The sequence below is a fragment of the Salvelinus namaycush genome, chromosome 14 (assembly GCF_016432855.1).
Source record: "Salvelinus namaycush isolate Seneca chromosome 14, SaNama_1.0, whole genome shotgun sequence".
Classification (NCBI taxonomy): Eukaryota; Metazoa; Chordata; class Actinopteri; order Salmoniformes; family Salmonidae; genus Salvelinus; species Salvelinus namaycush.
Genome location: NC_052320.1, coordinates 2,671,630 through 2,696,965, shown reverse-complemented (window position 1 = coordinate 2,696,965; position 25,336 = coordinate 2,671,630). Strand labels below are relative to the sequence as shown.

Sequence of the window (25,336 nt, the reverse complement as noted above, 5' to 3'; positions counted from 1 at the left end):
ATTATATTCACTTTGCATTTGAAGGGATATTTACTTAAGTTGTAGCTTATTTCTGACTTTATTTAAAAAACAAAAATCGGTTTCATGTCAATTGTATCAAGTATCTGCCTCTTCACTTCTAAACCACCAATTTTCTACTCATTTAAAAAAAAATCTGTCCGATTTACTGTTTGTTTTGTTGTGCTGTCTGTTTAGGCGGAGAGTGAGAGTGAGGACCAGGCGACGACAGACCAGACCTTCCAGGCCAAAATGAAGAATGCCTTCGTGTCCCAGAACGTGTCCAGTCTCCAGGAACTGGGCGGGTCGGAGAAGTTGCTGCGTGTCTGCCTCAACCTCCCTTACTTCCTGCGCTATATCAACCGGTTCCAGGACGCAGTCTCAGCCAACTCCTTCTTCATCATGCCCGCCACCGTCGGAGACGCAACTGCTGTCCGCAACGGGTAGGTTTGTGGGAATTTTTGGGTGTGTTTTTTTTAGAACTTTGCCAACAAACCAACTTGTCTCACCTGACAGGTTTCTCTGGTCCTCCAACATACTGTCCCTCTCTATAAGCAGGCCTGGGCAATTCCAGTCTTCGGGAGCCTGATTCCAGTCCCCGGGGGCCCATCTGTAGCAAACATACCTGTTTTAAACTAATTGCATTTTAAACTGAAGATCATAATGAGTTGATTATTGGAGTCAGGTGTGTTAGCTGGGGCATAAGTATGTCACCAATCAGAGCCCCACAAGGTTATTTATAGTGCGCTCTGTGGCTCACTACCAGTGCTTTTTTCCCCCTGTGTCTCTGACATTTGTGTGTGTGTATGACCTCTGACCTTGTCTCCCCCCCCCCCCTCTTCAGGTTTCACTCCCTTGTGATAGATGTGACCATGGCCCTGGACACCTTGTCCTTGCCTGTCCTGGAGCCCCTGACTCCTGGGAGACTTCTGGACATGACTGTGCTGGCACTCAGCTGCCTCTACGCAGGTACGTTATATGGGGCTCGTGTTGGCTTCCGTCTCTGCTTTGGTTACATATAGGAGTGTACTGTCCCTTTTTAAAATGGCAGAGGCTCGTCAAACGGCAACTTTTCAAGCTGATACCGCTGAGCGATTTAGTACCTTTTTTTTTAGGTAGTTTCGGTTATATTATAAACAGATTATCACAGATTTCCATGATTTTATTCTATATATATTTTTTCAACATTAAATGCACTATGCATTATGTGGGTTGAATGCTGTGACAACACAGACTAAAACAATTCATACAAGCCCCATGATGGTAGTGACTGCCCATTACTGCTCATCACTTATTAACCATCATTTATTCACTTTACTTTATATTTCAGTTGTTTTGTATATTATATTAGTTTAATTTGATGACCCTATTATCTAAAGTCATCATCTCGTCTCTACAGAGCTGCTGTCTATGTTGTCTGACATAAATCACCGTTTCGGTAGTTCCTCAGAGTAAACCGCTGAATACCAAAATGACTGCTGCATATACCAACTATCAATCACTTAATGTGTGTTTCTCATTCGGTCAATGGTGAATCTGTAATATGTGCTTCTCCTCTCCGCCAGGTGTGAGTGTTGCCACGTGCATGGCCATCCTGCAGGTGGGCAGCGGCCTGCAGCTTCGCACAGCCTCCACCAGCTCCAAAGAGGAGGACTATGAAAATGACGCTGCTACCATCGTACAGAAATGTGTAAGTATATATGTAACAGTTTAACTTTAGTCCGTCCCCTCGCCCCGACCCGGGCGCGAACCAGGGACCCTCTGCACACATCAACAGCCACCCACGAAACATCGTTACCCATCGCTCCACAAAAGCCGTGGCCCTTGCAGAGCAAGGGGAAAAACTACTTCAAGGTCTCAAAGCGAGTGATGTAACTGATTGAAAGGCTATTAGCACGCACCACCGCTAACTAGCTAGCCATTTCACATCCGTTACATATACACGAGTGTTACAAAACATTCAATTAAGAACACTTTTTTTGTAATATTGGTTTGCGCCCCCTTTATGCCCTCAGAACAGCCTTCATTTGTCAGGGCATGGACTCTACAAGGTGTCGAAAGCGTTCCACAGGGATGCTGGCCCATGTTGACTCAAATTGGCCAGATGTCCTCTGGGTGGTGGATCATTCTTGATACACACGGGAAACTGTTGAGCGTGCAATTCTTGACTCAAACCGGTGCACCTGGAACCTACTACCATACCCTGTTCAAAGGCACTTAAATATCAAGCCATGTCTCAATTGTCTCAGGTTAAAGAAGGATCCTTTTTTAACCTGTCTCCTCCCCTTCATCTACACTGATTTAAAATGGATTTAACAAGTGAACTCAATAAGGGATCATAGCTTTCACCTGGATTCACCTGGTCAGTCTGTCATGGAAAGAACAGGTGTTAATATTTTGTACGTTCAGTGTTTAATTTAAAAAAAAAAACAATAAATAATCCCCTACTTCAATAAATAGGATATTAGGGAAACACATTCTTGTCTTATGATTGAGTTAATTTCTCATGTGTGGTTTTTCAAACAGCTGGACATCTACGAAATGATTGGCCAGGCCATCAGCAGCTCCCGCAGAGCCGGAGGAGAGCATTACCAGAACTTCCAGCTGCTGGGAGCGTGGTGTCTGCTGAACAGCCTCTACCTGATCCTGAACCTGAGTCCCACGGCCCTGGCTGACAAGGGCAAAGAGAAAGACCCTCTGGCCGCTCTCAGGGTCCGAGACATCGCCGCCCGCACCAAGGACGGAGCTGGCTCCCCTAAACTGGGCCCTGCCAAAGGGTGAGTAGCTCTCTTGTAGTTTCTAAACCTTGTTGTGCTGTTAAGTATGTAACTGTTATGAAAACTGTGTTGTCGATTTTTGTTTTGTATTTAAACGCCACTTTAAACGTGTACATGACACTGCAACAACATTTCCCCATGGGGACAATAAAGTCAGTAAGTAAGTGGTTAATGGTAAGATTGCATACAGCAATCTCCATGAAACTAACATAAAATGATAACTAACGATCCTTACTTAAACTGTCTACATTTCCAAGCAATATTTAACTATTTCAGAATATATTTTTTATTTTCAAACTTTGGACCTGAAAGTATTAAAGAAAGACCGATTTAAAAAAAAAAAAAAAAAAAAAAAAAATAAAAATAAAAAAATAAAAAAATAAAAATAAAAAAATAATTGTGTGTTTGCTGTTTCATTGAGACTATTTAGAATCATGTCTCTGTTATCTCGTCTCAGACATCAAGGCTTTGGCGTCCTGTCAGTGATCCTGGCTAACCACTCCATCAAGCTGCTCACCTCTCTTTTCCAAGACCTGCAGGTGGAGGCTCTGCACCGGGTCAGTGCAGTAAGTAACAAACGCACTGCTTCAATTGCGGCTTATTTTTTCCCCCACACAATTTTTAAATAGTTCCAAAACATCTAGAACTGTGACATGTACACAAAGTTTCTTATGTCGGGTGTCCCGGGTGGCGCAGTGGTCTAGAGCACTGCATCGCAGTGCTAGCTGCGCCACCAGAGTCTCTGGGTTCGCGCCCAGGCTCTGTCGCAGCCGGCCGCGACCGGGAGGTCCGTGGGGCGACGCACAATTGGCTTAGCGTCGTCCGGGTCCGGGTTAGGGAGGGTTTGGCCGGTAGGGATATGTGGATATTGTAAAGTGTAAAGTGTGTAAAGTGGATATTGTAAAGTGGTTGTTCCACTGGATATCATAAGGTGAATGCACCAATTTGTAAGTCGCTCTGGATAAGAGCGTCTGCTAAATGACTTAAATGTAAATGTTATCAAACCGGGACACAAACATTTCGAAAGTATGTTCTCAGGCTAACACCCAGATATACCCTCTGATAGATTAATAATTCATGTAAAAATATGATTTATCAATAGCAATCCAGCCCACACATATATGGACCAATCACTATTTTCATAATATATGATGATTCTTATGCTCGAGACCCAGTGAAGCTCCAGCCCTCTTTCTCTCCCCCCATTATTTCTCTCCCTCTGCCTCTCCACCCCCTCCCTCTCTTCTCTCCACCCCCCTCCCTCTTCTCTCCACCCCCTCCCTCTCTTCTCTCCACCCCCCTCCCTCTCTTCTCTCCACCCCCCCTCCCTCTCTTCTCTCCACCCCCCCTCCCTCTCTTCTCTCCACCCCCCCTCCCTCTCTTCTCTCCACCCCCCCTCCCTCTCTTCTCTCCACCCCCCCTCCCTCTCTTTTCTCCTCCTCTTCTCTCCACTCCCCTCCCTCTCTTCTCTCCACCCCCCTCTTCTCTCCACCCCCCCTCCCTCTCTTCTCTCCACCCCCCTCTTCTCTCCCCAGGGTTGGGCCAGTGACGGGCCCCCAGCAGAGCTCAACATCATGGCGCAGAACACCTCCACCCAGAGGGTACAGAGACTCCTGGACTCTGTTCCCCTTACCAACCTGCTGTTCAACCTGCTGTCCACCTCATATAAGAAGGTACTAAACTGTTTTTAAGTTATATATGAATTAAACAAAAATAAAAACTTAACATGTAAAGTGTTTTGGTCCCATGCTTTTCCATATGCACACAAAGCTTATTTCTCTCATTTTGTGTGCAAATTTGTGTGGTGTGGTCATCATGTGGTTTACCACACTGTGGTATAATCTGTATGTGACATGGAAACCGCTCTTCCTCTGACACTTGATCTGAGTCTGCTGCTCCTCCAGTAAATGATGATTACAATCAGCCGCTCAGTCCTCATGATCCATCTCTGCTTCTAATACAAAAATAATTGAAAGCTTTGAAAAAACGTTGTTAAATGCCTGGCCTGCTGATAATGCCTGTCTTGACGTGTCTCCTCCCTCAGGCCTGTGTCCTGCAGCGCCAGAGGAAAGGCTCGGTTAGCAGTGATGCCAGTGCCTCAACAGACTCCAACACCTACTATGAAGACGACTTCAGCAGCACAGAGGAAGACAGCAGCCAAGGTACTGCCCCATCCCTTCCCCTCCTCTCTCTCTCTCTCTCTGTTTCTCTCTCTCTCTCTCTCTCTCTCTCTCTCTCTCTCTCTCTGTTTCTCTCTCTCTCTCTCTGTTTCTCTCCCCCACGTCATAAAGAACAGCATCACTTCTCATCTATCACGAGGGCTGAGTGAGCTTCCAAGTCATTATATAATATATGTGAAACGCTTGATGCCAACCACATACACAAATCAGAGATACAATGTACTTTAAGATATTAGGCAGAGTAGATGAAAGTAGTCTGTCTACCAGATCTGATTAACCTTTTCAAGTGTACTGTTCCAGGGTGTGTCTGATGGTGTGTGTGTGTGTGTGTGTATGCCTTCTGAAAGCTGTGTTGTTTTTTTAACCTGTGTATCTGGGCTATCGTCAGTCAGGCCTGAGAAGAGTCAAGAATGTGTTCAGGCAGTTTTTGTGCATTGCGGGACTCTGTAAAATCACCACAGGGGGAAATAGCAGCCGCAGCGACAGTCAGGCCTCTTGACAGGGTAGAGACAGCAGTGGAGGTCGGTGTCACTTTAAATCGGAGGAGAATGGGCTCATTTGTAATGGAATAAATGGAACGTTTAATCAAACGCATTACAATGACCACGTCCTTCGGTTTTAAAGTGACACCAACCTCCACTGGTCAGAAGACAGATGTATGACAACTGAGACAGAATCACACACAACTTGTAATTCAACCCTCCACAGGCATTACTGGTGTGTGTGTGTACAGTTGAAGTCGGAAGTTTACATACACCTTAGCCAAATACATTTAAACTCAGTTTTTCACAATTCCTAACATTTAATCCTAGTAAATATCCCTGTTTTAGGTCAGTTAGGATCACCACTTTATTTTAAGAATGTGAAATGTCAGAATAATAGTAGAGAGAATTATTTATTTCAGCTTTTTATTTCTTTCATCACATTCCCAGCGGGTCAGAAGTTTACATACACTCAATTAGTATTTGGTAGCATTGCCTTTAAATTGTTTAACTTGGGTCAAACATTATGGGTAGCCTTCCACAAGCTTCCCACAATTAGTTGGGGGAATTTTGGCCCATTCCTTCTGACAGAGCTGGTGTAACTGAGTCAGGTTTATAGGCCTCCTTGCTCCATACGCTTTTTCAGTTCTGCCCACATTTTCTATAGGCTTGAAGTCAAGGCTTTGTGTTGGCCACTCCAATACCTTGCCTTTGTTGTCCTTATTAAGCCATTTTGCCACAACTTTGGAAGTATGCTTGGGGTCATTGTCCATTTGGAAGACATTTGTAACCAAGCTTTAACTTCCTGACTGATGTCTTGAGATGTTGCTTCAATATATCCACATAATTTTCCTGCCTCATGATGCCATCTATTTTGTGAAATGCACCAGTCCCTCCTGCAGCAATGCACCCCCACAACATGATGCTGCCACCCCCGTGCTTCACGTTTGGGATGGTGTTCTTCGGCTTGCAAGCCTCCCCCCTTTTTCCTCCAAACATAACAATGGTCATTATGGCCAAACAGTTATATTTTTGGTTCATCAGACCAGAGGACATTTCTCCAAAAAGTACGATCTTTGTCCCCATGTGCAGTTACAAACCGTAGTCTTGCTTTTTTTTTATGGTGGTTTTGGAGCAGTGGCTTCTTCCTTGCTGAGCAGCCTTTCAGGTTATGTCGATATAGGCCTTGTTTTACTGTGGATATAGATACTTTTGTACCTGTTTCCTCCAGCATCTTCACAAGGTCCTTTGCTTTTGTTCTGGGATTGATTTGCACTTTTCGCACCAAAGTACGATCATCTCCAGGAGACAGAACACATCTCCTTCCTGAGCGGTATGACAGCTGCGTGGTCCCATGGTGTTTATACTTGAGTACTATTGTTTGTACAGATGAACGTGATACCTTCAGGCGTTTAGAAATTGCTCCCAAGGATGAACCAGACTTGTGGAGGTCTACAAATTTTTTTCTGAGGTCTTGGCTGATTTCTTTTGATTTTCCCATGATGTCAAGCAAAGAGGCACTGAGTTTGAAGGTAGGCCTTGAAATACATCCACATCTCCAATTGACTCAAATTATGTCAATTAGCCTATCAGAAGCTTCTAAAGCCATGACATCATTTTCTGGAATTTTCCAAGCTGTTTAAAGGCACAGTCAACTTAGTGTATGTAAACTTCTGCCCCACTGGAATTGTGATACAGTGAATTATAAGTTAAATAATCTATCTGTAAACAATTGTTGGATAAATTACTTGTCATGTACAAAATAGATGTCCTAACCGACTTGCCAAAACTATAGTTTGTTAGCAAGACATTTGTGGAGTGGTTGAAAAACAAGTTTTAATGACTCCAACCTAATTGTATGTACACTTCTGACTTCAACTGTGTATGTGTGTGTATATATATATATATATATATGAGACTTATTATGATGCATGCCATTTAGCAGACACTTATCCAAAGCACCTTACAGTAAAGTGAGCGCAGACATTTTTTGTGTATGTGGCCCCAGCGGAAATCAAACCCACAACCTTGGTGTTACTAGAGCCATGCTCTTACCAACTGAGCCACCACACAGGACCATCTCCACCCACTATAGCAGTGTTATACTCTTACCAACTGAGCCACCACACAGGACCATCTCCACCCACTATAGCAGTGTTATACTCTTACCAACTGAGCCACCACACAGGACCATCTCCACCCACTATAGCAGTGTTATTCTCTTACCAACTGAGCCACCATCTCCACCCACTATAGCAATGTTATACTCTTACCAACTGAGCCAACATCTCCACCCACTATAGCAGTGTTATTCTCTTACCAACTGAGCCACCATCTCCACCCACTATAGCAGTGTTATACTCTTACCAACTGAGCCACCATCTCCACCCACTATAGCAGTGTTATACTCTTACCAACTAAGCCACCATCTCCACCCACTATAGCAGTGTTATACTCTTACCAACTGAGCCACCATCTCCACCCACTATAGCAGTGTTATTCTCTTACCAACTAAGCCACCATCTCCACCCACTATAGCAGTGTTATACTCTTACCAACTGAGCCACCATCTCCACCCACTATAGCAGTGCTATTCTATTACCAACTAAGCCACCATCTCCACCCACTATAGCAGTGTTATACTCTTACCAACTGAGCCACCATCTCCACCCACTATAGCAGTGTTATACTCTTACCAACTGAGCCACCATCTCCACCCACTATAACAGTGTTATACTCTTACCAACTGAGCCACCATCTCCACCCACTATAGCAGTGTTATACTCTTACTAACTGAGCCACCATCTCCACCCACTATAGCAGTGTTATACTCTTACCAACTGAGCCACCATCTCCACCCACTATAGCAGTGTTATTCTCTTACCAACTGAGCCACCATCTCCACCCACTATAGCAGTGTTATACTCTTACCAACTAAGCCACCATCTCCACCCACTATAGCAGTGTTATTCTCTTACCAACTGAGCCACCATCTCCACCCACTATAGCAGTGTTATACTCTTACCAACTGAGCCACCATCTCCACCCACTATAGCAGTGTTATACTCTTACCAACTGAGCCACCATCTCCACCCACTATAGCAGTGTTATTCTCTTACCAACTGAGCCACCATCTCCACCCACTATAGCAGTGTTATTCTCTTACCAACTGAGCCACCATCTCCACCCACTATAGCAGTGTTATTCTCTTACCAACTGAGCCACCATCTCCACCCACTATAGCAGTGTTATACTCTTACCAACTGAGCCACCATCTCCACCCACTATAGCAGTGTTATACTCTTACCAACTGAGCCACCATCTCCACCCACTATAGCAGTGTTATACTCTTACCAACTGAGCCACCATCTCCACCCACTCTAGCAGTGTTATACTCTTACCAACTGAGCCACCATCTCCACCCACTCTAGCAGTGTTATACTCTTACCAACTGAGCCACCATCTCCACCCACTATAGCAGTGTTATACTCTTACCAACTGAGCCACCATCTCCACCCACTATAGCAGTGTTATTCTCTTACCAACTGAGCCACCATCTCCACCCACTATAGCAGTGTTATACTCTTACCAACTGAGCCACCATCTCCACCCACTATAGCAGTGTTATACTCTTACCAACTGAGCCACCATCTCCACCCACTATAGCAGTGTTATACTCTTACCAACTGAGCCACCATCTCCACCCACTATAGCAGTGTTATACTCTTACCAACTGAGCCACCATCTCCACCCACTATAGCAGTGTTATACTCTTACCAACTGAGCCACCATCTCCACCCACTATAGCAGTGTTATACTCTTACCAACTGAGCCACCATCTCCACCCACTATAGCAGTGTTATTCTCTTACCAACTGAGCCACCATCTCCACCCACTATAGCAGTGTTATACTCTTACCAACTGAGCCACCATCTCCACCCACTATAGCAGTGTTATACTCTTACCAACTGAGCCACCATCTCCACCCACTATAGCAGTGTTATACTCTTACCAACTGAGCCACCATCTCCACCCACTATAGCAGTGTTATACTCTTACCAACTGAGCCACCATCTCCACCCACTATAGCAGTGTTATACTCTTACCAACTGAGCCACCATCTCCACCCACTATAGCAGTGTTATACTCTTACCAACTGAGCCACCATCTCCACCCACTATAGCAGTGTTTATATTTCAGCAGCAGAGAGAAGACAGAGGACAGCAAGAACAGCTAATGTTTCAGGTCAGCAGCTAGCTTTCTGTCCCTTAGGTCACACCGTAGTTTACACCTCGCTGTCATGGTTAATTTGCTTACTTTATTGTATGAACCACAATAAAGTTATATTTTTTGAACTGGGGCATCACCACCCAGGCTGAGTAAGAGGCAGTAGCATCAGAGTCCTAGAAATACAGAGTTCTGGAAGAAGATGGAGAATTTTGATGGGTTCTATGTTGGCATCAAAAGTTCCAAGACAATAGTTGGAACACAAATTAGATTGTCGTGAAAGTTTTGTTGCCTACACATTCTCTGTATTTCTTAGTCTCTGAGTAGAGCTGAATGTAAGCCTCACAAGGCCAATATCCTAAATATGGCATAAAATACTTCTATCATAACCTTTTGATGCATGCTATTATATGCATTTTTAATCTCCGCTTCAGTTGATGAGTAGTTTACTTGCGATCACTTGTCGTGGCATGTGTGACAGCAGGCCAATTGCACCAAAGGAATTTTGCCATTGTTCTGACCTTGTGAATGGTTATGACAGTGTGATGAAGGTTAAATATAACTTTATGATGGCTAAATGTCGCCTGGTGTTATGAGACTATTGTTATGGTGGCTAAGTGTACTGTTATGAATGCTAAATGTAGTCTTATGAATGCTAAATGTAGTCTTATGAATGCTAAATGTAGTCTTATGAATGCTAAATGTAGTCTTATGAATGCTAAATGTAGTCTTATGAATGCTAAATGGCTGCGTTGACACAGGCAGCCCAATTCTGATCTTTTGTCCAATCACAGCAGGTCTTTTTCAGAGATTTATATGATTAGTCAAAAGAACAATTAGTGAAAATAAATATCAGAATTGGGCTGCCTGAGTAAACACAGCCAATGTAGTCTTATGAAGGCTACATTTTGCCTACTGTTATGAAGGCTAAAATGTTGTCTTGCAAAGACTAATGTAGTGTTATGAAGGCCAACTGTAGTGTTATGAAGGCCAACTGTAGTGTTATGGAGGCCAACTGTAGTGTTATGGAGGCCTACTGTAGTGTTATGGAGGCCTACTGTAGTGTTATGGAGGCCAACTGTAGTGTTATGGAGGCCAACTGTAGTGTTATGGAGGCCAACTGTAGTGTTATGGAGGCCTACTGTAGTGTTATGGAGGCCTACTGTAGTGTTATGGAGGCCTACTGTAGTGTTATGGAGGCCAACTGTAGTGTTATGGAGGCCAACTGTAGTGTTATGGAGGCCAACTGTAGTGTTATGGAGGCCAACTGTAGTGTTATGGAGGCCAACTGTAGTGTTATGGAGGCCAACTGTAGTGTTATGGAGGCCAACTGTAGTGTTATGGAGGCCTACTGTAGTGTTATGGAGGCCGACTGTAGTGTTATGGAGGCCGACTGTAGTGTTATGGAGGCCGACTGTAGTGTTATGGAGGCCGACTGTAGTGTTATGGAGGCCGACTGTAGTGTTATGGAGGCCGACTGTAGTGTTATGGAGGCCAACTGTAGTGTTATGGAGGCCAACTGTAGTGTTATGGAGGCCAACTGTAGTGTTATGGAGGCCTACTGTAGTGTTATGGAGGCCTACTGTAGTGTTATGGAGGCCAACTGTAGTGTTATGGAGGCCAACTGTAGTGTTATGGAGGCCTACTGTAGTGTTATGGAGGCCTACTGTAGTGTTATGGAGGCCTACTGTAGTGTTATGGAGGCCTACTGTAGTGTTATGGAGGCCAACTGTAGTGTTATGGAGGCCAACTGTAGTGTTATGGAGGCCAACTGTAGTGTTATGGAGGCCAACTGTAGTGTTATGGAGGCCTACTGTAGTGTTATGGAGGCCTACTGTAGTGTTATGGAGGCCTACTGTAGTGTTATGGAGGCCTACTGTAGTGTTATGGAGGCCTACTGTAGTGTTATGGAGGCCGACTGTAGTGTTATGGAGGCCGACTGTAGTGTTATGGAGGCCGACTGTAGTGTTATGGAGGCCGACTGTAGTGTTATGGAGGCCGACTGTAGTGTTATGGAGGCCGACTGTAGTGTTATGGAGGCCTACTGTAGTGTTATGGAGGCCTACTGTAGTGTTATGGAGGCCAACTGTAGTGTTATGGAGGCCAACTGTAGTGTTATGGAGGCCAACTGTAGTGTTATGGAGGCCTACTGTAGTGTTATGGAGGCCAACTGTAGTGTTATGGAGGCCAACTGTAGTGTTATGGAGGCCAACTGTAGTGTTATGGAGGCCTACTGTAGTGTTATGGAGGCCTACTGTAGTGTTATGGAGGCCTACTGTAGTGTTATGGAGGCCGACTGTAGTGTTATGGAGGCCGACTGTAGTGTTATGGAGGCCGACTGTAGTGTTATGGAGGCCGACTGTAGTGTTATGGAGGCCGACTGTAGTGTTATGGAGGCCTACTGTAGTGTTATGGAGGCCTACTGTAGTGTTAAGCACTGCAAAAAATATATAATCTTACCTCGATAGTTTTAATATTGTATTGGGATAAAGTTAAAATGGCTTGTTCCAAGTTGATTTTGCTCACCCAGAAAACGTCTTGTTTTAAGATATTCTGACTTGTTTCGAGCCTTTTTAAAGTTAAAGTATTATCTGCCAGTCCACTAAGATAATTTGCCTCGGTAAGACGTCTTAAGATCAAATATCTTTAAAATAAGAATTTCTTATCCCCAATTTGTATCAAGCCTTAAAAAAAATAAAAAATAAGTTTAAGTAAGCAAAATGATTAGCCATGGCGCTAAGATCATTTAACTTAGTAGAACATCAAGTCAATGCATTCTAATGGTAAGAGATATCTAAGTAAGATAAAAGTTTATTTTTTTGCAGTGTGAAGGCTAAATGTCGTGTTTCAAATACTAATTTAATGCAACGTTATGAAGGCTAAACGAGAGAGAGCTGACTTGGGACATGACTATAGATGCCGTAGGATGATGGCAGTGCTTCGTAGAGAGACGGCATGTTAGAACTGAACCCAGAGACATGGCCGTCTGTGTGTAACCTCGTGTCTTACCTGTCCCGATCCAGATGACGACAGCGAGCCCATCTTGGGTCTGTGGTTCGAGGAGACCATCTCGCCAACTAAAGACAAGGTGGCCCCCCCACCGCCTCCCCCACCCCCGCCCCTGGAGACCTCTCCCAGACTGAAGAGCCCCTCCAAGCAGAACGCAGGAGAGAACGGAAACATCCTGGCCGGACGCAAGGACCCCGAGCTGGTGAGGCGTTAGGAAACACAACATGGACTTGAAAATGTATCTATCGTAACAGGCATTGGCTGTGGTCTGATTTCTGTACACTTCTCCCAATGTGTCCATGTTACATCCCCTTCATAGTCTGTCGTTCTGCCCCTGAACAAGGTAGTTAACCCGCCGTCCCTAGGCCGTCATTGTAAATAACAATTTGTTCTTAACTGACTTGCCGAGTTAAATAAAGGTCAAATAAATAGTTTGATAAAAAGAAATGGCTGGTGGAAGAAATACGGTGGAACCTCCCTCCAGCTACGCTTTCCACCAATCCCAAAAGGGGAGTGAACAAGTGCAAACCTCTGGGTTGAAAGGTAGAGAATTTGGAACACAACCTATGTTGGGCATCCCGAGTGGCGCGGCGGTCTAAGGCACTTGCATCTCAGTGTTAGAGGCGTCACTGCAGGCCCTGGTTCGATTCCAGGCTGTATCACAACCGGCCGTGTTTGTTGGGGAGTCCCATAGGACGGCGCACAATTGGCCCAGCGTTGTTACGAATTTGTCCTTAACTGACTAGTTAAATAAATAAAATGTGTTCTAGTGGAAACTATGCTACAGGCCTGTGTGTATTACTGTTAAATATTTATTAATTGATGTTTCAGTTCCTGAGCCTGGCCTCCAGCATCCTGAACTTCATCACCACCTCCATGTTGAAGTCCAGGAACAACTTTATCAGGAACTACCTGTCTGTCTCCCTGACAGAACAGCACATGGCCACGCTGGCCAGCATCATCAAGGACGTCGACAAAGACGTCAAAGGTTAGTTGGAATAAAAATACAATTTATTATTATTTATTTATTTATTATTATGGTATTTATTATGGTATTTATTTTCTACATGCGTTTAGTAAATGCGCTCTCAGCCTGAAGTATTTCTGTTCAAATGAAACTATTGATGCCCTTGGATGGAAAGTGCTTTCATAAAATCTTTTAATGCAAATCAGGTGTTTATAACTTGACGTGTCTTAATGAATTCCTAATTGAATATTGTCCCCTCCCCCCCCCAGGTTCCTCAGATGAAGAGTTTGCCTCGGCTCTGTATCTCTTCAACCATACCCTGGTGACGTCGGACCTACCTTCTCCAGCCCTGCAGGTTAGGCCCCGGGGGGAACCTCTTTCTAATGCGGTCACTTTCATTATTTAGTTACAAGTGACGAGTCCCTGTCACTACTAATAACCTGGACTGAAATATACTTTTTATATGAAAGAAGAAAAAATAGTTTACTCTGCCTTTTTAAGAACTTAGTTTGAACAGACGTGCTCGGGGGGGAAGGGAACAGACGTACTCGGGGGGGGGGGGGCAGACGTACTCGGGAAGAGGGAACGGATGTACTCGGGAGGGGGGGAAGAGGGAACGGACGTACTCGGGAGGGGGGGGGAGAGGGAACGGACGTACTTACGTCTTTGCACAAGTAGCTGCTGTTAGGTCAGACTAAGTCTTATTTGTCTTTCCCAGAATACCCTGCTGCAGCAGTTGGGCGTAGCTCCGTTCTCTGAGGGTCCGTGGCCCCTGTACATCAACCCCCAGTCCCTGTCGGTGCTCTCCAGAGTCCTGCTCATCTGGCAGCACAAGGCCTCTCTGCAGGGAGACCCCGACGTACCTGAGTGTATCACGATCTGGGAGAGGTAAGACCACATCATTAAATACTTCTGATATTATATTGTAACTTAAGTTTCCCAACAAGAAACCCAAAAAAATGTCGCTCAAACAGAAGGGAGAACTAAACAGAGTCTCACTGAGAACAACCAAAACGAAACAGGTGTTTTTTAAAAATAAACCCATGGAGATAAAACCACAAGATATTTGGGCGTATGGAGGATGAAGACCGGCACCGCCCTGTAATGTGGAGGATGAAGACCGGCACCGCCCTGTAATGTGGAGGATGAAGACCCGCACCACCCTGTAATGTGGAGGATGAAGACCCGCACCGCCCTGTAATATGGAGGATGAAGACCCGCACCGCCCTGTAATGTGGAGGATGAAGACCCGCACCGCCCTGTAATGTGGAGGATGAAGACCCGCACCGCCCTGTAATGTGGAGGATGAAGGCCCGCACCGCCCTGTAATGTGGAGGATATAGGCCCGCACCGCCCTGTAATGTGGAGGATGAAGGCCCGCACCGCCCTGTAATGTGGAGGATGAAGGCCCGCACCGCAATGTGGAGGATAAAGACCCGCACCGCCCTGTAATGTGGAGGATGAAGACGAACAGCCCTGTAATGTGGAGGATGAAGACGAACAGCCCTGTAATGTGGAGGATGAAGACGAACAGCCCTGTAATGTGGAGGATGAAGACGAACAGCCCTGTAATGTGGAGGATGAAGACCCGCACCGCCCTGTAATATGGAGGATGAAGGCCGGAACAGCCCTGTAATGTGGAGGATGAAGGCCCGCCCCGCCCTGTAATGTGGAGGATGAAGGCCCGCCCCGCCCTGTAATGTGGAGGATGAAGGCCCGCCCCGCCCTGTAATGTGGAGGATGAAGACCCGCCCCGCCCTGTAATGTGGAGGATGAAGACCCGCACCGCCCTGTAATGTGGAGGATGAAGACCCGCACCGCCCTGTAATGTGGAGGATGAAGAACCGCACCGCCCTGTAATGTGGAGGATGAAGGCCCGCACCGCCCTGTAATGTGGAGGATGAAGGCCCGCACCGCCCTGTAATGTGGAGGATGAAGGCCCGCACCGCCCTGTAATGTGGAGGATGAAGGCCCGCACCGCCCTGTAATGTGGAGGATGAAGGCCCGCACCGCCCTGTAATGTGGAGGATGAAGGCCCGCACCGCCCTGTAATGTGGAGGATGAAGGCCCGCACCGCCCTGTAATGTGGAGGATGAAGGCCCGCCCCGCCCTGTAATGTGGAGGATGAAGACCCGCCCCGCCCTGTAATGTGGAGGATGAAGACCCGCACCGCCCTGTAATGTGGAGGATGAAGACCCGCACCGCCCTGTAATGTGGAGGATGAAGAACCGCACCGCCCTGTAATGTGGAGGATGAAGGCCCGCACCGCCCTGTAATGTGGAGGATGAAGGCCCGCACCGCCCTGTAATGTGGAGGATGAAGGCCCGCACCGCCCTGTAATGTGGAGGATGAAGGCCCGCACCGCCCTGTAATGTGGAGGATGAAGGCCCGCACCGCCCTGTAATGTGGAGGATGAAGGCCCGCACCGCCCTGTAATGTGGAGGATGAAGGCCCGCACCGCCCTGTAATGTGGAGGATGAAGGCCCGCACCGCCCTGTAATGTGGAGGATGAAGGCCCGCACCGCCCTGTAATGTGGAGGATGAAGGCCCGCACCGCCCTGTAATGTGGAGGATGAAGACCCGCACCGCCCTGTAATGTGGAGGATGAAGACCCGCACCGCCCTGTAATGTGGAGGATGAAGACCCGCACCGCCCTGTAATGTGGAGGCTGAAGGCCCGCACCGCCCTGTAATGTGGAGGATGAAGACCCGCACCGCCCTGTAATGTGGAGGATGAAGGCCGGAACAGCCCTGTAATGTGGAGGATGAAGGCCGGAACAGCCCTGTAATGTGGAGGATGAAGGCCGGAACAGCCCTGTAATGTGGAGGATGAAGGCCGGAACAGCCCTGTAATGTGGAGGATGAAGGCCGGAACAGCCCTGTAATGTGGAGGATGAAGGCCGGAACAGCCCTGTAATGTGGAGGATGAAGGCCCGCCCCGCCCTGTAATGTGGAGGATGAAGGCCCGCCCCGCCCTGTAATGTGCTGGATGAAGGCCCGCCCCGCCCTGTAATGTGCTGGATGAAGGCCCGCCCCGCCCTGTAATGTGCTGGATGAAGGCCCGCCCCGCCCTGTAATGTGGTGGATGAAGGCCCGCCCCGCCCTGTAATGTGGTGGATGAAGGCCCGCCCCGCCCTGTAATGTGGAGGATGAAGGCCCGCCCCGCCCTGTAATGTGGAGGATGAAGGCCCGCCCCGCCCTGTAATGTGGAGGATGAAGGCCCGCACCGCCCTGTAATGTGGAGGATGAAGACCCGCACCGCCCTGTAATGTGGAGGATGAAGACCCGCACCGCCCTGTAATGTGGAGGATGAAGACCCGCACCGCCCTGTAATGTGGAGGATGAAGACCCGCACCGCCCTGTAATGTGGAGGATGAAGACCCGCACCGCCCTGTAATGTGGAGGATGAAGACCCGCACCGCCCTGTAATGTGGAGGATGAAGACCGGCACCGCCCTGTAATGTGGAGGATGAAGGCCGGCACCGCCCTGTAATGTGGAGGATGAAGGCCGGAACAGCCCTGTAATGTGGAGGATGAAGGCCGGAACAGCCCTGTAATGTGGAGGATGAAGGCCGGAACAGCCCTGTAATGTGGAGGATGAAGGCCGGAACAGCCCTGTAATGTGGAGGATGAAGGCCGGAACAGCCCTGTAATGTGGAGGATGAAGGCCCGCCCCGCCCTGTAATGTGGAGGATGAAGGCCCGCCCCGCCCTGTAATGTGGAGGATGAAGGCCCGCCCTGTAATGTGGAGGATGAAGACCCGCCCCGCCCTGTAATGTGGAGGATGAAGACCCGCACCGCCCTGTAATGTGGAGGATGAAGGCCCGCCCCGCCCTGTAATGTGGAGGATGAAGACCCGCACCGCCCTGTAATATGGAGGATGAAGACCAGCACCGCCCTGTAATGTGGAGGATGAAGGCCGGAACAGCCCTGTAATGTGGAGGATGAAGGCCCGCCCCGCCCTGTAATGTGGAGGATGAAGACCCGCACCGCCCTGTAATGTGGAGGATGAAGACCCGCACCGCCCTGTAATGTGGAGGATGAAGACCCGCACCGCCCTGTAATGTGGAGGATGAAGACCCGCACCACGCTCCTAATATTGTGTAAACCAAACAGGGAGACAAAATAAAAGGCTTTGTTTTTCACACTTAGAGGGAGAGCGCATCCAACATCTCTCAACTGGAACACTGTGCCAGCAGCTCATTGGGCCCGGCAGCTCACCCTCGTTGGGCCGGCAGCTCACCCTCGTTGGGCCCGGCAGCTCACCCTCGTTGGGCCCGGCAGCTCACCCTCGTTGGGCCGGCAGCTCACCCTCGTTGGGGCCGGCAGCTCACCCTCGTTGGGGCCCGGCAGCTCACCCTCGTTGGGGCCCGGCAGCTCACCCTCGTTGGGGCCCGGCAGCTCACCCTCGTTGGGGCCCGGCAGCTCACCCTCGTTGGGGCCCGGCAGCTCACCCTCGTTGGGGCCCGGCAGCTCACCCTCGTTGGGGCCCGGCAGCTCACCCTCGTTGGGGCCCGGCAGCTCACCCTCGTTGGGGCCCGGCAGCTCACCCTCGTTGGGGCCCGGCAGCTCACCCTCGTTGGGGCCCGGCAGCTCACCCTCGTTGGGGCCCGGCAGCTCACCCTCGTTGGGGCCCGGCAGCTCACCCTCGTTGGGGCCCGGCAGCTCACCCTCGTTGGGGCCCGGCAGCTCACCCTCGTTGGGGCCGGCAGCTCACCCTCGTTGGGGCCGGCAGCTCACCCTCGTTGGGGCCGGCAGCTCACCCTCGTTGGGCCCGGCACAAGTGAAACTGACTTATGAGGCGACAGGTGCAACACGTCCTGACCAATGAGGAGGATTCCAATCAAGGGCAAGCCTCTCCCAAACAGAACCAACCTCGAAATCGGAAGGTAAATTGAGGGAAAAACTCAGACTGTAATACTTCTGTATTGTATATGGGTGTGAAGGTCTGGGCGAGGTATGAGTGTCTCATCGGTCCCTGGTGCGAATGTGTTACATATTAGTTAGTGCATCGGTTCAGGAGAGCCCAAACCGATCCGTATTAAACATGCATCGGTCAGAAAACCGATGCTTTTTTTTTTTTACATATCGCCAGGTCACTTTTTTTTTCACTCATAATGTTTTATTCTGAAAAGAACCTCGATCTGTTGACTGCATTTATGCGTCCTCTCCTTCGGTTCAGTAGCTCGTCTAACTGTTATGCATGTAACTGCATGCACAAAAGGGTGTGGACGACGATGCTGAATGGGTATAGACAAAGAAGAGCTCTCTCTCTCACCAAAACACTAAAATGCCATTTTTCTCAAATGATTATCAACTTTCAAAGCAGAATTACTTTCCCATTGTTCCTCAACTGTAGTGTGTGATCTACCATTTTCTAGCTCTGAGTCTCTACTTTTATCCAATTAAAAAATAAAAATAAACTACTGAAATTCAAATTTTGTTACATAAGACCAAATCCAGGTGGTGAGTCACATATGACTGTCATAAATATTGCTGTTCGCGCCAACGATAGGTAGGCCTATCCCTATTCTAATGGGATACATATACGGGGCACCTTCCAGCATTCAGATGCTTGTGAAATGGATTTGGCAATGTCATGTCATATAGGCTTTATTAGTTGAGTTGACAACCAATGTAATTTGCTGGATTGTTGTAACCAAATGCACTGTAGAAAATGGTATTTTTACCAGAGTTGTGTAGCCTACCGGAGTGGACGCAACTACTGATTGTAAGAATTTTCAATCAGTCACATTTTAATTGTTCATGTTCATCATAAGAGATAGTTTTGGTTTAAACAGTCAGTGGTCATTTTTACATGAAAAATGTAATTTCATAAAGGACAGAAACCATTTTATTTATTTTGGCGCATGGTTGCATTCATTGGTCTGAGCGGGAGAAGTTCTGTAAAATTCCAAACTGAAATTTCCATTTTGCTTTTGAGGTAAAATTCAAATTTTCATTTTATGAATTGTCTAAATGCCATGTTAATTTATATAGATAAATATTGACAGTACTAGCTAAAAAAAAAAAATGTAAGTGTAATTTTTGTTCAGTACTCTGATCTCCCTTTAAAATAAAACATGATGTTTACACAAGGATTCTCTCTCTACGCTCTGTCTTCCCCCCCGTCCCTCTAGGTTTGTGGGCACCTTGAAACAGCACACCATCCAGGGCTCCGTCCCCGGCGATGAGGACCTGAACGTGGAGCACCTCCAGCTCCTGCTGCTCCTCTTCCACAACCTGTCTGAGAGGGGGAGGCGCGCCGTGCTCACCCTGGTCACCCAGGCCATCACAGAGGTATTTCAATGCTCTTTAACTAGGTTGTCTTTGTATTGTCTTACCAAGGCTTGGACTCGCGTCACAACTATCATGACTCCTGACTCTACCAGTGGTGACTTGGACTCACGTCACAGCTATCATGACTCCTGACTCCACCAGTGGTGACTTGGACTCACGTCACAGCTATCATGACTCCTGACTCCACCAGTGGTGACTTGGACTCGCGTCACAACTATCATGACTCCTGACTCTACCAGTGGTGACTTGGACTCACGTCACAGCTATCATGACTCCTGACTCCACCAGTGGTGACTTGGACTCACGTCACAACTATCATGACTCCTGACTCCACCAGTGGTGACTTGGACTCGGTCTTGATCAGTACTGACTTTGTTGTCAGAAAGTCTCTATCCCTGCTTAAATCAACATAATTCACATTTTTACAAAAACACATTTAGTGCAGATGCAAAGTTTGTTAACAGATTGATGGTAACAAACCGCCGTTCTATTACCAAATGTTACATTTGCACTGTTCTTCAAGTAGAACTTTATCTTGCGTCTCCACACATCATTCTGTTACTGTGGAATTGCCCATAGATACTGTAATTAGCTAGCTACCCTTATGAATGTGCAACACAGCAAGCTAGCAAGCTTTCTTGTATGCCAAACCAGTAAGATGGCGTCGACAAACATGGCAGCTCTGCTTCTAGCGCCGAGGCGATAATTACAATCATTTCGCTACACGCTTAATAACATCCGCTAAGTATGTGACCGATAACATTTGATTTAATAAAGTCGAATCTCCTCTCCTCAGGTGGCGGGTCCCCAGCATCAAGAGGCCCAGCTCAGAGCCGTACCCCTCAACCTGGCCCGCATGCTGCTGGTGCTAGACTACCTGTTGCACCAGTACTCTAAGGTCCCCATGTACCTCTTCCAACAGGTAGGTTGAATGGCTACTCCGTCCTTCTTTAGTGTTGGGTTGCAGTTTAGAATGGGTAGAAATTGTGTCTTGACCAGCGTGGTTTTAGTAACACTCTTGAATCAATTTCCACGGCCCAGTGGAAATCAAATTAGCATAATACTAAAATCCCCATCAAAATGTGTCTGTTTTAAAAACAAATATTTTGAGTTTTTGTCCAGTAACATTTTCTCTTTTTGCAGTAGGTCGTTGGTCAGAAGAGGTAGCCCTCCTAACACCGTGACTGACTGGATCTATCTATCTATTGCTTGCAGGTCCAGTACAATCTGCTGACCCCACCGTGGTCAGGCCAGGGTTCCGTCCAGGACGGGTCCAAACGCAGCGCCCTGCCGCTCTACTGCGGCTTTAAAGAGGTGGAGGATAACTGGTCCAAGCACTGCTCGGCAGGTAGGAGTAAGTCAAAGCCTTTCTGTTCTGTTTTTTTTTTTTTTTTTTTAAGGGGAATGAACTCATCTGTAGATCTGGGCGGTATGGACAAACATCCATATCACGATAAATTGACTGAGTTATCGTGACAACGATAGATTGACGGAGTTATCGTGACAACGATAGATTGACGGAGTTATCGTGACAACGATAGATTGACGGAGTTATCGTGACAACGATAGATTGACGGAGTTATCGTGACAACGATAGATTGACGGAGTTATCGTGACAACGATAGATTGACGGAGTTATCGTGACAACGATAGATTGACCAATCCGTTTATAAAAATGTGCACTAGCTACTTTATTTTAAACTCAGAGAACGTTTCTTTTTTTACTATCTGTCAACTACGTTTATTTTCAGCAATCTTAACATGTGTAAATATTTGTATGAACATAACAAGATTCAACAACTCAGACATAAACTGAACAAGTTCCACAGACATGTGACTAACAGAAATGGAATAATGTGCCCCTATACAAAGTGGAGGTCAAAATAACAGTCAGTATCTGGTGTGGCCACCAGCTGCATTAAGTGCTGCAGTGCATCTCCTCCTCATGGACTGTACCAGATTTGCCAGTTCTTGCTGTGAGATGTTACCCCACTCTTCCACCAAGGCACCTGCAAGTTCCCGGACATTTCTGGGGGGAATGGCCCTAGCCCTCACTCTCTGATCCAACAGGTCCCAGACGTGCTCAATGGGATTGAGATCCGAGCTCTTCGCTGGCCATGGCAGAACACTGACATTCCTGTCTTGCAGGAAATCACACACAGAACGAGCAGTATGGCTGGTGGCATTGTCATGCTGGAAGGTCATGTCAGGATTAGCCTGCAGGTAGGGTACCACATGAGGGAGGAGGATGTCTTCCCTGTAACACACAGCGTTGAGATTGCCTGCAATGACAACAAGCTCAGTCTGATGATGCTGTGACACACTGCCCCAGACCATGACGGACCCTCCACCTCCAAATCTATCCCGCTCCAGAGTACAGGCGTCGGTGTAACGCTCATTCCTTCGAGGATAAACGCGAATCCGACCATCACCCCTGGTGAGACAAAACCCCGACTCGTCAGTGAAGAGCACTTTTTGCCAGTCCTGTCTGGTCCAGCGACGGTGGGTTTGCCCATAGGCATTGCCCGTTGTTGCCGGTGATGTCTGGTGAGGACCTGCCTTACAACAGGCCTACAAGCCCTCAGTCCAGCCTCTCTCAGCCTATTGAGGACAGTCTGAGCACTTGATGGAGGGATTGTGCGTTCCTGGTGTAACTCGGGCAGATCCTGTGCAGATGTTGTTACACGTGGTCTGCCACTGCGAGGACGATCAGCTTGTCCGTCCTGTCTCCCTGTAGCGCTGTCTTAGGCGTCTCACAGTACGGACAGTACAGTACTCCTTTCAAGATGGTGCTACCCTTTTTACACACACACACGGTCATAACAACAAAACGGTTGAGTGCAGAAACGCAAAACCCTTGTAGCTGATCGGGTTATAATAATGTTCTCTCCTCTGTTAGATTCCACAGTAGTGCAGCCCAAATTCTACTGCGTCCTGTCACCTGAAGCGTCAGAGGACGACCGAAGCCGACTCGACAGCAAGGTGAAACTACACATCAAACCAACCACAAACTGTGAATTTATTAGTCCAGGATTTTAAAAACAATCTATATGGAGACATAACCCATTACAAACCTTTTTTTAATAGGACATTTAAGTCATGAAGCATTATACCTGAAGGAGATGAGTAAAGTCGTGTGTTTTTTTTAAATTTTGTCCAGGTGTTCCAGAAGCTGTTCAATGGAGCGGTGAAGTATAATGAGCTTTACGCCTGTCTGGTCTCCCTGCTGTCTGCCGGCTCTCAGTTTGACACAGCCAGGAGACAGGAGAACAAACCCATCACACCTGTGGTGAGGAAGGAACACACACACACAACCGTAGAAGATCTAACGCTGTTGTTTCCCCATGTCCTCACAAGTTATACTTAGTTCTAGAAACACACACGATCATCCTGGAACTAACACCGGTATATCTCTTGCGTTCTCAGGAGGCATGCTCCCTGCAGTACTACTTCCTGGTGCTGTGGAGGATCCTGGGAGTCCTACCCCCCTCTAAGGCCTACATGGAGCAGCTGAAGGATGGCCAAGGAGAACCCAGCGAGAGTGACATCCTCCACACCCTGCGCTGGTCCTCGCGACTCAGAGTCCCCACATATGTCAACTGGATCAAGGTCTGTGGCCCTCAGTTAGTCAGCCAGCCAGCCGGTCAGTTAGTGGGTCAGTTAGTAGGTCAGTTAATCAGCCAGTCAGTTAGTCAGCCAGTTAGTCGGCCAGCCAGTCAGCTAGTCAGTCGGCCAGCCAGTTAGCTAGTCAGTCGCCCGGCCAGTCAGCTAGTCAGTCGCCCGGCCAGTCAGCTAGTCAGTCGCCCGGCCAGTCAGCTAGTCAGTCGCCCGGCCAGTCAGCTAGTCAGTCGCCCGGCCAGTCAGCTAGTCAGTCGCCCGGCCAGTCAGCTAGTCAGTCGCCCGGCCAGTCAGCTAGTCAGTCGCCCGGCCAGTCAGCTAGTCAGTCGCCCGGCCAGTCAGCTAGTCAGTCGCCCGGCCAGTCAGCTAGTCAGTCGCCCGGCCAGTCAGCTAGTCAGTCGCCCGGCCAGTCAGCTAGTCAGTCGCCCGGCCAGTCAGCTAGTCAGTCGGCCCGGCCAGTCAGCTAGTCAGTCGGTCGCCGGCCAGTCAGCTAGTCAGTCGGTCGCCCGGCCAGTCAGCTAGTCAGTCGGTCGCCCGGCCAGTCAGCTAGTCAGTCGGTCGGCCGGCCAGTCAGCTAGTCAGTCGGTCGGCCGGCCAGTCAGCTAGTCAGTCGGTCGGCCGGCCAGTCAGCTAGTCAGTCGGTCGGCCGGCCAGTCAGCTAGTCAGTCGGTCGGCCGGCCAGTCAGCTAGTCAGTCGGTCGGCCGGCCAGTCAGCTAGTCAGTCGGTCGGCCGGCCAGTCAGCTAGTCAGTCGGTCGGCCGGCCAGTCAGCTAGTCAGTCGGTCGGCCGGCCAGTCAGCTAGTCAGTCGGTCGGCCGGCCAGTCAGCTAGTCAGTCGGTCGGCCGGCCAGTCAGCTAGTCAGTCGGTCGGCCGGCCAGTCAGCTAGTCAGTCGGTCGGCCGGCCAGTCAGCTAGTCAGTCGGTCGGCCGGCCAGTCAGCTAGTCAGTCGGTCGGCCGGCCAGTCAGCTAGTCAGTCGGTCGGCCGGCCAGTCAGCTAGTCAGTCGGTCGGCCGGCCAGTCAGCTAGTCAGTCGGTCGGCCGGCCAGTCAGCTAGTCAGTCGGTCGGCCGGCCAGTCAGCTAGTCAGTCGGTCGGCCGGCCAGTCAGCTAGTCAGTCGGTCGGCCGGCCAGTCAGCTAGTCAGTCGGTCGGCCGGCCAGTCAGCTAGTCAGTCGGTCGGCCGGCCAGTCAGCTAGTCAGTCGGTCGGCCGGCCAGTCAGCTAGTCAGTCGGTCGGCCGGCCAGTCAGCTAGTCAGTCGGTCGGCCGGCCAGTCAGCTAGTCAGTCGCCCGGCCAGTCAGCTAGTCAGTCGCCCGGCCAGTCAGCTAGTCAGTCGGCCGGCCAGTCAGCTAGTCAGTCAGTCAGTCGGCCGGCCAGTCAGCTAGTCAGTCAGTCAGTCGGCCGGCCAGTCAGCTAGTCAGTCAGTCAGTCGGCCGGCCAGTCAGCTAGTCAGTCGGCCGGCCAGTCAGCTAGTCAGTCGCCCGGCCAGTCAGCTAGTCAGTCGGCCGGCCAGTCAGCTAGTCAGTCGGTCGGCTAGTCAGTCGGCCAGCCAGTTAGTAGGCCGGCCGGTTAGTTATCCAGTCATTCCCCTCAGACAAGTTGTCTTATTTTTTTCTTCGTTATCTTAGAAGCTGTTGTCTTAATAATAAATATAAGAATAGGAAGCTATTCATGTTTTGTAACTAGATTTGATACCATTTCAACAATTTGGATTCCATCTAATCCCTTGTGGATTGATAAACCGCCTTTTGGATTAAACTGAAATGAAAAACTCTTGACTGTT

At 48.4% G+C, this 25,336-nt stretch overlaps 1 protein-coding gene across 1 annotated transcript in view; it reads left to right on the top strand.

Moving 5' to 3' along the window:
* ubr4 (ubiquitin protein ligase E3 component n-recognin 4) overlaps positions 1-25,336 on the top strand; it is a 120,823-nt gene that overhangs the window by 19,118 nt on the left and 76,369 nt on the right. The window contains exons 6-23 of the mRNA XM_039007802.1: positions 196-440; positions 842-966; positions 1,563-1,687; positions 2,524-2,774; positions 3,232-3,340; positions 4,310-4,447; positions 4,819-4,936; positions 12,687-12,874; positions 13,504-13,660; positions 13,909-13,994; positions 14,358-14,527; positions 19,779-19,938; positions 20,531-20,548; positions 20,759-20,860; positions 21,154-21,292; positions 22,847-22,920; positions 23,099-23,227; positions 23,365-23,547. Coding sequence (XP_038863730.1) covers positions 196-440; positions 842-966; positions 1,563-1,687; positions 2,524-2,774; positions 3,232-3,340; positions 4,310-4,447; positions 4,819-4,936; positions 12,687-12,874; positions 13,504-13,660; positions 13,909-13,994; positions 14,358-14,527; positions 19,779-19,938; positions 20,531-20,548; positions 20,759-20,860; positions 21,154-21,292; positions 22,847-22,920; positions 23,099-23,227; positions 23,365-23,547 — 2,517 coding nt within the window. The remainder of the gene's footprint in view (positions 1-195; positions 441-841; positions 967-1,562; positions 1,688-2,523; positions 2,775-3,231; positions 3,341-4,309; positions 4,448-4,818; positions 4,937-12,686; positions 12,875-13,503; positions 13,661-13,908; positions 13,995-14,357; positions 14,528-19,778; positions 19,939-20,530; positions 20,549-20,758; positions 20,861-21,153; positions 21,293-22,846; positions 22,921-23,098; positions 23,228-23,364; positions 23,548-25,336) is intronic.